The sequence below is a fragment of the Rhincodon typus genome, chromosome 30 (assembly GCF_021869965.1).
Source record: "Rhincodon typus isolate 14 chromosome 30, sRhiTyp1.1, whole genome shotgun sequence".
Taxonomy (NCBI): Eukaryota; Metazoa; Chordata; class Chondrichthyes; order Orectolobiformes; family Rhincodontidae; genus Rhincodon; species Rhincodon typus.
Window position 1 is genome coordinate 4,755,049 of NC_063361.1, and position 11,883 is coordinate 4,766,931.

Sequence of the window (11,883 nt, forward strand, 5' to 3'; positions counted from 1 at the left end):
TTTAGATCCCCCTTCCCCTTCCCCTCCCCCATTTCTGAAGGAGGATCTAGGCCCGAAATGTCAGCCTTCCTGCTCCTCGGATGCTGCTGGGCCTGCTGTGTTCATCCAGCTCTACACCTTGTTATCCATAATTTCCTTGTTTACCTACCCCTTTCATCTCTCTCTCTCTCAACACTTCATCTCCACCTATCCACTCACTCCTCCAGCACCAGTCACCCCACCCTCCCCCAGGTTTGACTTTGGCATATATACTACTTTTTCCTGGTTGCCAGCAGTTCTGATGAATAATCACTGCATTTGAAACATTAACTATGCTTTGTTCCCACAGATGCTGCCAGACCTGCTCAGTTTCTCCAGCAATTTCTGTTTTTGTTTCAGATCTCTAGAATCTGCAGTTCTTTGTTTTGTTTTATAAAAGAAAGGAAATTATGTAAATCACGTATACAACACTGGTTTAGCCTCAACTTGAGTATCACCTTGAGATCTGATTCCACACTTCAGGAAGGATGTGAACAAAACAGAAAGGCTGCAGAACAGGTTCACAAGACTGGTTTTGGGGATGTGAAACTTAGTTATAGAAATACACTGGGGAAGTTGGACTGTTTTCTTTGGAAAAGAGAAGGTTGAAAAGAGATTTGATTGAGATGTTCAAAACCATGAGGGGTCTGGACAGAGTATTTGGGGGCAACTATTCTCATTGGCAGAGGTGTTAAGAATTGGATGACAAAAATTTAAGGCCTCTAGAAAAAGAAGCGATGTTGACATAAGAAAGAAAACATTTTTAAACAGCAAGTTGTTCCAGATCTGGAATACACCATCTCAGGGTATGTTCTGAAGACTGATTTAATTGTAGCATTTAAAAGAGAATTAGATAATGATTATAAACGGAAAATATTTCAGGACTATCCAGGAAAGACAAAGGATTGTCATTTTTTGAACTGCTGTTGCAGAAAGCTGGAATAGACAATACAGGTTGTCCTCCTTTCCAAACTGCATTTTTAGGATGGGAATTCCCTTCTCATGGCTTCCAATGCTGGAACAATCAAAATTGTTCACACTCAGAAGGCCAGTGTTAAGAAAAGCACAAACATCTTGGAATTGTGGAGTTTGAGGGAATTAGAAAGAAAGGAGAGCAAGGCCATGCAAGGATCTGAAAACAAAGATGGAACTTCAAAATATTAAAGTTTAGATGGGCATTGCTTAATTGACCCAAATCGGATTCAGGAGCATGGATGTTGCATGCCTCGCCAACAAGCAAGGTTCACACATAATAGTGGCCAATATAGTTGGATTTTTGAATGGCTGACGGAACCAGCAGAATAATGTACGAAAATGAAAAAAAAAAATTTGTTTCCAAATACAATTCCCATCTTGTAAAACATTCTTCCAATACCCTCCAAATGGCATGGGTTACAGTCTTTTTTACTGTACATTGACTGCAGTTTAAATAAAACTGCTGGCTGGAATGGACTTTGAAATAACTGGACAATAATTCTATACACAAAACATTCTTGTTACACAGTAGAATACTGCAATATCACTTCGACATCATAATAGCCATCACCTAAATCAGACACATTGTATTTCCACAAACATGCCCATGCTAAGCTATGGAGAATAAATTTACAGTATAAAGGCCACAAAAGTTAACTGTTTTTGAGAAACAAGTTCCATCAGTAGAATTGCAAGTTTCATATTAGAGTAACTTAGGTGATAAAACAAGGAAGAATATATTGAAATATGGTAAGATCTTCCAGACTGAAAAATTATTCTGCAGTTTGATGTATTGTAAAGCTTCGCAAATGTGCTATTTTATACGCAAGATAAAGGAAAACACCAGTGCAAGATGATCAATAGATCTTTAGGACCTCCAACTGGCATTTTCTTCAAGTCAATACGATGATTTTATGACACCACATAAAATATAGAGCAATCCGTAAGAGAGCAAAAAGAAATTGTAACCTGAATTCACCTTCTTAAAAAGATCGATTATCAGCAAAGATTCCACACTAGACTAACAGGCAATAAATGTTGATAATTTTTGAGAAACTGTCCAGCTAATAATATTTAACAGTCGTCAAACTCTTATTAAAAATCTGAGCTGACAACTGTTCCGTAGCCAATATAAAACTAAAAATAAACTTCCAACATTAGTGAGTTAATATTTAATAGCTATCACATTTCATCTATGAGCTGTACCTGTGTGGCCAATCGTTTCATGGCTTCTTCCTGGCGTCGGCGGAGTTCAGGTGTGCTTGGGCAGCTCCCACTGGCAATAGAGGGATGGGCCTGAGGTGGCTGTGTAAGTGGTAGATCCCTGCTACCTTCTATATCTATAGGAGTGAAATGAATACCACAATGTTGGGAGAATTAGTATAGGCAAGCTCGTCATTGCATAATCAAGGAAAAGCAACCACATTACTTTTATCATGTCATTTGAGTAAGGATCATGGACCAAGTACAAAGTCAATCATTTGAGAGATGTGGAACATTTTGCATTAATAAACAGAAGTTATAAAATACACAGACGCACTATAAACACAAAGATTCATCTGCAGAGAGAACAGGATAGAGTTATAGATTGATGATGCATCGCCTACAATGAACAAGGTTACAGATGACTCTAGTTATATTCTTGCAGTCAGATGATTCAGTCAGATAATAGCTTGTGAGATACAATGAAAATAAACTAACTGAGAGCACGTTGGCAAATATTATTATTCACCTGCCCCACTTCAGTGAATTTCTACAAAGCAGGCAACAAAGGAGGAACTCCAGTCAGTGACTTTAGTCAGGGAAACTGAGCAATTGAAGAGTTGACAGATATGCTGACATTTCACCACCACATCCAAAAAGAAAAACAAGTTACACTGCACTTCCATGATACTGGTACAACAGAACTCAGGATCTATTTTACATTATTTCACATTGGAAGGAAGTAAAGCAGAGTTCAAGATATATACCGTCCACAGGAATAGGCTCATTACACAAAACAACAGCATCTAAACATTAAATGTGAGAAATCAAAGATGAAACTCTCTAAATAATTTGGTCAGTGTTACAAGGTAGTAGTACTAACATAACTTGGGAATGTTTGACCTGCTCTTGCAGCTAAGCTTGTATGGTTTTCTTTGTAGTTTATACGGCTAGTCCAGTTAAGTTTCTGGTCAATTGCAATCCTCAGGATGTTGATAGTGGGAGATTCAGTGACAGTAACCTCATTAAATGCCAAGGGATGATGGTTAGATTCTGTCTTGTTGGAGATGGTACTTGGGTGACACAAATGTTATTTGTCATTTATCAATCCAAGCCAGAACAATATTCTTGTCTTTCAATAGAAGAACTCTAGCTGCTTCAATGTTGATAAGTCACTAATTGTGCAGTCATCTACTAATATAGTTAAGTTTAACGATATGATGAAGGAAAGTCATGGATGAAGCAGCTGAAGATGGGGGTTGAACCTGGGACACTACCCTGAGGAACTCATGGGCTGAGATGATTGATCTTCAAAAACAGCCATCATCCTTTATTCTAGGTGTGACTCCAACTGGCAGAGAGCTCCCACCTGGATTCTCATTGACTCAAGTTTTGCTAGGACTCTTTGATATGAAACAAGATCAAATGCTGCCTCGATGTCAAGGAGAGTCGCTGTCACCTCATGTCTGGAATGTCGCTTTTTTGTATATGTTTGGACCAAGGTTACAATGACATCAGATACCAAGTGGCCTTGATAAAACCCAAACTAGCAGGTGATTTCCTTTGAAATTAAGCTTGATAGCACCATTGATGACCTCTCCTATTGCTTTTCTGATGATAATGAATGCACTGATAGGGAAGTAACTGGATGATTTAAATTTGTTCTGCATCTTATGCACATGACTTACTTGGGGAAATGATGCACATTATCAGGTAGATGCCAGCACTGTAGCTGTACAGCGTACTGGAACAAATTGATTAACTGAGCTTTCGTACAAAATAGCAATTACATTTTGATATTTTTACATTGTGCAGAATTCACCCACGTCATGAATAAGTGACTCGAATCTGAAAATCATGTGCGACTTTGCAGTAAATTACACACACAAGATAACACAGTGCTTATTTTTTAAAAGTCAAATTAGCTACCTTTAAGCAAGATTTGCCCACTCTTTCCATTGTCACTGCTAGTCTTCAAATCCTCCCCATAATATAAATATGGTAAATGTGAAACCTAGAAAGTTTTATCATGTTGCAAAAAAATGCTGCCTTTGTTACCATTTCTACCTAATAAAAAAGTTACCATTCAGTGCTGCTGAAGCAGTGCACTTTTAATTAATGGATCCAGGTATGACAGTTAGTGCTGTATTCTGTGATGAGAAAGACTGTTTCCAAGGTCAAGGAGTTTAAAAAACTTTTTACATTTACAGCTAATCTGCATTCTTCCAGCGCTGATTGTGACTAGAACACTGCAAATTATACTAACAAGCCTACAACAACCTTGTTATATTTTTATTTGCTGCGGCAAAATTCTCATACTTGTAATTTAAGCTTTACAGTAATGCCGATTTTGAGATTCTCTGGGGATATTGATCTGCTGCCAAATAATTTGCACTGTCAGTCAGTTAGTGCCGGTCAGCAGGCCTGAATAATCTCACAACCTCTTTATATCAGCTATACCGTATCAAAGTACCATGCAAAACTGCTGACAAATTCCAGATCTCATCAGCAGCAGCTGTTATTCATTTTTTTAAAGTTAGCATTCCTACCGGGATTGTAAATTACTTTTAACCCTTTGAATGCTAATCATACTTTCAATTTTCAGGACAATTAGAGGGTAAACTTTTTCATATCTGGAATTATTTTCATTACATTTTGAATATTAGGCACCGAGGAGCAAAATGAATAAACACGGTAAGTGCTTCACTGACAACTCAAGGAGTTTGATTCCTGACCAGAATTCAGGTTCCATATTTATAAGTTGAAACTCTGTTCTATTTCACTTCCTCACTGTTGTCAGAATTTTTCTTCAACATCCAGTCCTGGATGAGCTGAAATATCCTCCCATTTAACAATGGGAAAACTCAATCCGTATCAAAAACTATACCCTTTACCACCGATTTCATCCTCCTCCCTGCCCTAGTTTAACCAGATTGTTTGTCATTTGACCCTGAACCAAGGTTCCAATCGCACAATAATTGACTTTTAGTGTAGTGTTGCTTGTCTCTACCCCATCTCCGCTTACATTTGGTTAAGGCAAACTATTCCAATGTATTCATTACTAACCTCCTATTTTCAACCCTTCATAAATTTTTGATAATCTAAAACTCTGTTCATTTCCTAGGTTCCACTAACTCCTCATCACCTCTGCGCTCTCTGACCTACATTATTTTCCTGTTCCCCAATGATTCCAAATAAAAATTCTCATCATTGCATTCAAATCTCTCATGACCTCACCACTGACTATCTCTAAACTCTCCCAGCCCTTACTGGCCCTAATTTCTCCATCTTTGACCTTGTTTATTCTTCAATTTCTTTGCCTCATATTGGTGGTAGTACTTTCAGTTGTCTCAACATAAGCTCTGGCATTCCCTGCCTGAACTTCCCTACCCCTCTATATCACTCAACTACTTTATGAATGAACACATTGCTCAATTGTTGGGCAATAAAGCAAACAACAGGAGGTGGAGACTCCATAACTTACTCCATCCTCAAAGATGGGTAAACCCAGAACATCAGTGCAAAAATTAAGGCTGAACTATTCACATCTACCTTTAGTCCAAGGTGTCAAGTGGATGAATCTCTGCTTCCTTTTGAGGTCCTAGCATCATAGATATCAGTCTAATCAATTTGATTCACTCCGCATGATATCAAGAAAGAACTGATGACACTGGATATTGCAAAGGCTAGGGGCCCTGACAACATTCTAACAATAGTACTGAAGACTGCTTTCACAGTCAGGCTCAGGACGAGGAGTCAGGATACAAGACTAGCTCAGCTTGAATGGGAATCAAACTCAAAGTTGTCAACCACCTAGCCAAGCAAGCTGGTATAAACCTACCAGCCTTTAAAAGACTGTTATCTAACAAACTTCATTCAAAATTTATAGACGCAGCCTGAGCACACAAAATATGGACTTCAGTAAGGCGTTTGACAAGGTTCTGTGTAGTACACTGGTTAACAGGGTTAGATTACATGAAATACAGGGAGAACTCGCCTTCTGGATACATAACTGACTCGAAGGTAGGAAACAAACGATGGTGGTGGAGGGTTGCTTTTCGGCCTGGAGGCCTGTGACCAGCGGTGTGCCACAAGCATCAGTGCTGGGTCTACTGCTTTTTGTCATTTATGTAAATGATTTGGATGTGAACATCAGAGGTATGGTTAGTAAGTTTGTAGATGACACCAAAATTGGTGGTGTAGTGAACAGCCAAGAAGGTTATCTCACAGTACAACAGGACTTTGATCAGATGGGCTGATGGGCTGAGAATTGGCAGGTGGAATTTAATTTAGATAAATGTGAGATGCTGCATTTTAGTAAGGCAAATCAGGGCAGGACTTATACATTTAATGGTAAGATCCTGGGGAGTGTTGTCAAATAAACACACCTTGGAGTGTAGGGTCGAAGTTCCTTGAAAGTGGAGCTGCAGGTACAGGATAGTGAAGGCAGCATTTCGTATGGTTGCATTTATTGTCAGTGCATTGAGTATAGGAGTTGGAAGGTCACATTGCGACTGTACAGGAGATTGGTTGCGCTACTTTTGGAATACTGTGTTCAATTCTGGTCTCCCTGTTACAGGAAAAATGTTGTGAAACGTGAAGGGTCAGAAAAGATTTACAAAAATATTGCCAGGGTTGGAGGGTTTGAGATGCAAGAAGAGGCTGGTGTTATTTTCCCTGGAGTGTCGGAGGCTGTGGAGCGACCTTACAGAAGTTTATAAAATCATAAGGGGCATGGATAGGGTGAACAGCCAAGATCTTTTCCCCAGGGTAGGGGAGTCCAAAACTAGAGGGCATAGAATTAAGGTGAGGGGGGAAAAGATTTAAAAGGGACCCAAGGGCAACATTTTTCACACAGAAGGTGGTGCATATATGGAACGAGCTGGCAGAGGAAGTGGAGGAGGCTGGTGCAATTACAACATTTAAAAGGCATGTAGATTGGTATATGAATAACAAGGGCTTAGAGGGATATGGGCCAAATGCTGGCATATGGGACTTGATTAATTTAGGATATCTGGTCAGCATGGACAAGTTGGACCAAAGAGTCTGTTTCCATGCTCTACATCTCTACCACTCTAAATAAGTCTGAGAGACATACATCGACCTGTTAATTCAATAATATCTTGAAATGTTACAGATGACCAATGTTAGATGTAATTTCCACTTTTAGAATTTATCAAATTTCAATCCTATTAGAACTATCTATATCAAATGATAGATATGGCCACTTTGCCTCAAATCTTGCACAAAAATGAAATGTAAAACTCAGAATATAACTCTGCACCAAAGGTAATTCCATATGTGTCACAGGATTCAGACTCTGCACACCACAATTGAGAGTCTGCAAGGTAAAAAAAAAATGTTGGCATCTGCTCTTGAGCAAGGTATTGATTTCCAGAGGCTCCTAATTATCTTTAAAGGTTGCTATTGATAGAATATTTAAACCTCTCATGTTTTATTGAACATATATCTGTTTCATTTGTTTCTTCATTCTGGAAATGTCACAGAATGTCTAATGACTGTGCAAACAAATGGAATAACGATGTTGGCCTGATAAAACAATTCAATAATGCTTGCAAATATTGTGTTCAAGTTAAAGTTGCATCATGATATTTGTTCAGATGAAGTTGCTTTGTTTTTATCCATCCAGAATGTTAAACCCATAATCTTCCCATATAGCATCGAGGTACTTATGAAGGGAGTCCATGTCTGGCCTCAACAACTCTCTTGGCAACATGGTCTATTTGCATATAAATTTAACTCCTTACAAGGCTTGTGTCCCAAACCTGGCTTTAAAAAAACCCAAACATGTGTTCTGATGCCCTAATACATGTTTGCACACATGAGTTTTGGCAGATGTTCTGTATTTTGTCAAGAACTTGCAACCTTCCTGCTTAAGCATTCCATTTTGAGGTCAGAGATCACTGTGTTTACAGTTCTTTCCTCTGATATTGGAGATTAGTCTCTTGGTTCAGCTTTGCACTGCCTGTTGGCAGCACTTGGTGTAAATGAACTTGGGCATCGCACAGCTTTGGCACGATCTTTGAGGAATGCGACATACTGATTTGGTTAATGCTACTTAGAATTCTATCTTTTTTCACCATTCAGTCTCAGACTGCTTAGACATTGCAAATTACAAAGTAAACTAGCATTACCAAACCATTTTCAGCTTCTATTTCACCCAAAGAATACATTTTTTTAAATTCCAATGTATACATCATCCTGCATTTGTAAATATTGAACTTTTTCAGTCCTGAGAAACATGCAAAGTGTTGTGCTCTCATTGTTAGATCTGCCTATGATTCCACAATTATCTTAATTTGCTGCTACTTATGATTCTAACTGCCTTGAATTGAGGCTGTAATAAAAAGTCAGAGCCCGAGGATTATAGGACCACCCTCTCTTTATAGAGGGGGGCCTGGTTGTGATTTAACTTGAGGGCCACCATACCTCAGGTGAGGGGTGAGTCCTTCATGGTAACCTCAGCTGGTGTGAGAAACAAAGCCACACTGTTAGTGTCAGCTGTCCAGCCAACTGAGTTAGTTGAACCCCAAAGAGACTCAAATACTACATCATGTACAAACACTATCAACAGGAAGGGTCTTATCTAATGGTCCTATTTGCATCCCTTTCTCCAGTTACTTGAATCTCCCTGTTCTCTTTTCTATTTAGACTGGAGGGTTTGATAGGGAGAGACTGGACAGGCTGGGACCTTTTACACTGTAGCATAGGAGGTTGTTGGGAGTCTTTCACTTCAAAATTTGTCAAAGGAAGACCATAAGACACAGGAGCAGAAATGGGCCATTCAGCCCATCAAGTCTGTTCAACCATTCAACAAGGTCATGGCTGATCTGATAATCCTCAACTCCATTTCCTGCCTTTTCTCTATAACCCTTGATTCCCTTACTAATCAAAAAATTGTCTCTCTCAGCCTTGAGTATACTTAACAACTCACCTTCCACAGCCCTCTTCGGTAAAGAATTCTACAAATTCACTACCCTAAGAGAGAGAAAAAATCCTTCCATATCCTTACTTTGAGATTTTGCACCCTGATCCTAGACTCTCCCACAAGGAGAGACAACTTCTCCACACAGCTACCCTGTTAAGCCCCATAAGAATGTTACATGTTTCAATAAGGTCTCGTCTCATTCCTCTGAACACTAATGGGTACAGGCCCAGCCTATACAACCTTTCCTCACCAACAATGCCTCCATACCGGCGATTAGCCAAGTCAACCTTCTCTGGACTGCATCCAATGCTAATTTGTCTTTCCTTAGATAAGGGTCCAAAACTGTTCACAGTAATCCAGGTGTAATCTGACAAGTGCCTTGTATAACTTTAGCAAAACCTCCCTTTTTTAAAATAAAACAAAGAACTGCAGATTCTGGAGGTCTGAAACAAACAAACAAATTGCTGGAGAAACTCAGCCAGTCTGCCAGCATCTGTGGGCAGAAAACACATTTAATGTTTCGATTAAAGTGACCCTTCCTGCTGGTAAAAAGGTTGGTTAGCCCAATTGGCTGGATGGCTGATTCCTGATGCAGAGTTATGCCAACAGTGTGAGTTCAACTCTTGCACCAGATGAGGTTACCAGGAAGGATTCTCCTTCTCAACCTCTACCCTCACTGGAGGTGTGGTGACCGTCAAGTTAAAACCATCACCAGACATCTGTTTCTCGAATGAGAGAGCACCCTATGGTTCTCTGGGACTACAGCAACTTTACCTTCACTTTGGGTGCACAAGTAAACCCAAATCTTTCTGTGCTGCAGTGTTCTGTCGTCTTTCCTCATTTTAAATAATAGCTGTTTAGCTCTTCTATTCTTCCTGCCAAAGAGCACACTTCCACATTTTGCCACACTGTATTCCATTTGCCTTTCTATATCCCTCTGCACTCTGTGTCATCCTCACCACTTGACTTCCCACTTATTTTTGTGTCACCTGCAATCTTGGCTATGGTACTATCACCTTCCACATTCAAGTCATCAATATTTATTGTAAATAATGGTGCCCCTACCACTGATCCCTGTGGCACACCATTTGTTATAGGTTGCCAGCATGGTTTTGTTAAGGGGAAGTCACATCTGACCAACTTGAGTCAATTTTTTGAAGAGGTAACCAGGTATGTAGATGAAAAAAATGCATTCGATATTGTCTACTAGGACTTCTGCGAGGATTTTCATAAGGTCCCGCATGGGAGACTAATAGCAAAGATGAGTCCATGCGATCCAAGAAGATTTGACTTACTGGATCCAGAATTGGCTGAGTTGCAGGGAGCAGAGTGTGATGGTTGAAGGATGTTTTTGTGACTGGATACCGGTGTTCAGTGGATCTCCACCGACCCTTGCTCTTTGTAGCACATATAAATGATTTAGACTTGAATATAGGAGGGTTGATCAGTAAGTTTGCCGGTAATATGAAAATTGGTGGGATGGTAAATAGTGACGAGGATAGCCTGAGATTACAGGAGAATATAGATGAGCTGATCAGTGGCAAATAGAATTCCATCTGGTTATGCACTTGAGCAGGACAAACAAGGCAAGGGAATACAATAATGAGTGGCAAGGACTCTGAGAAGCATCACGGATCAGAGGCATCTTGGTGTGCAATTTCACTGATCCTTTGAGATAGTAGGGCAGGGGGATGAGATGTTCAACAAGGCAGAGGGGATACTTGCCATTTTGAGCCGAGGCATAGCGTTTAAGAGCAGGGAGGTAATGCAGGATCTATATAAAATGCTGGTTAGGCCACAACTAGAGTACAGTTCGCAACTCTGGAATCCACATGGTCACAGGGATGTGACTGCACTGGTGCAGAGGAGATTGACAAATATGTTGCCTGGGTTGGAGAATTTTAATTACGACGAATGACTGGATAGACTGGGTTTTTCCCCTTGGAGCAGAGGAGACTGAGGGGGGGTATGATTGAGATGTAAAAAAATTATGAAAGGCATAGACAGGGTAGAAAGGAAGAAACTCTTCTCCTTGATGGAGAGATCAATGACAGAGAACAAGGATTTAAGGTAAACAGTAGGAGGTTTAAAGTGGATGTGAGGGAAAATGTCACCCACTGGGTGATGAAAATCTGCAATCAATGCTGTAGAGGTGGTAAAGCAAAAACCCTCATAATATTCAAGCTGTATTTAGATGAGCATTTGTGATGCTAAGGCATACAAGGCTATGGGCCAACTGCTGAAGATTTGGAATTAAAATAGGATTAAAATAGTTAGCTGCTTGTTTTTGACTGGTATAGCCTCAGTGCACCAAAGGGCCTTGTTCTGTGCTGTAGATCTCTATCATTTTTCGTTACAAATCAATTTGGAATTTCACCTCAAAAATAGGTCATTTAGATAAGATTAGCACTTCTAAACCAATTATGATGTGGAATTATTTTCACATAAGCATTGTCCCATTTTGCATCAGGTTAATACTTGCAATGGATTTCAAGTAACTCAATTCAACTTGTTGCTAGAAATTGTCAAAGTCTTTTTAAGAATTCATTCTTGGGATGCAAGTAAGACAAAAAGGTCAGCAATTATTGCCCATCCCTACATGGAGGTGGTAGGAACTGCAGATGCTGGAGAATCTGAGGTAACAAGGTGTAGAGCTGGATGAACACAGCAGGCCAAGCAGCATCAGAGGTGCAGGAAAGCTGACGTTTCGGGCCTAGACCCTTCTTCAGAAAAAATCT

General features: G+C 39.8%; 1 protein-coding gene across 7 annotated transcripts in view; it reads right to left on the bottom strand.

The window, feature by feature from the left end:
• The window catches only part of tanc2a (tetratricopeptide repeat, ankyrin repeat and coiled-coil containing 2a), a 754,278-nt gene that overhangs the window by 163,538 nt on the left and 578,857 nt on the right, over positions 1-11,883 (bottom strand). For all 7 annotated transcript variants that reach the window (XM_048614640.1, XM_048614638.1, XM_048614637.1 and 4 more), the window contains one exon: positions 2,200-2,333. In XM_048614640.1, the coding sequence (XP_048470597.1) occupies positions 2,200-2,333 (134 nt within the window). The remainder of the gene's footprint in view (positions 1-2,199; positions 2,334-11,883) is intronic.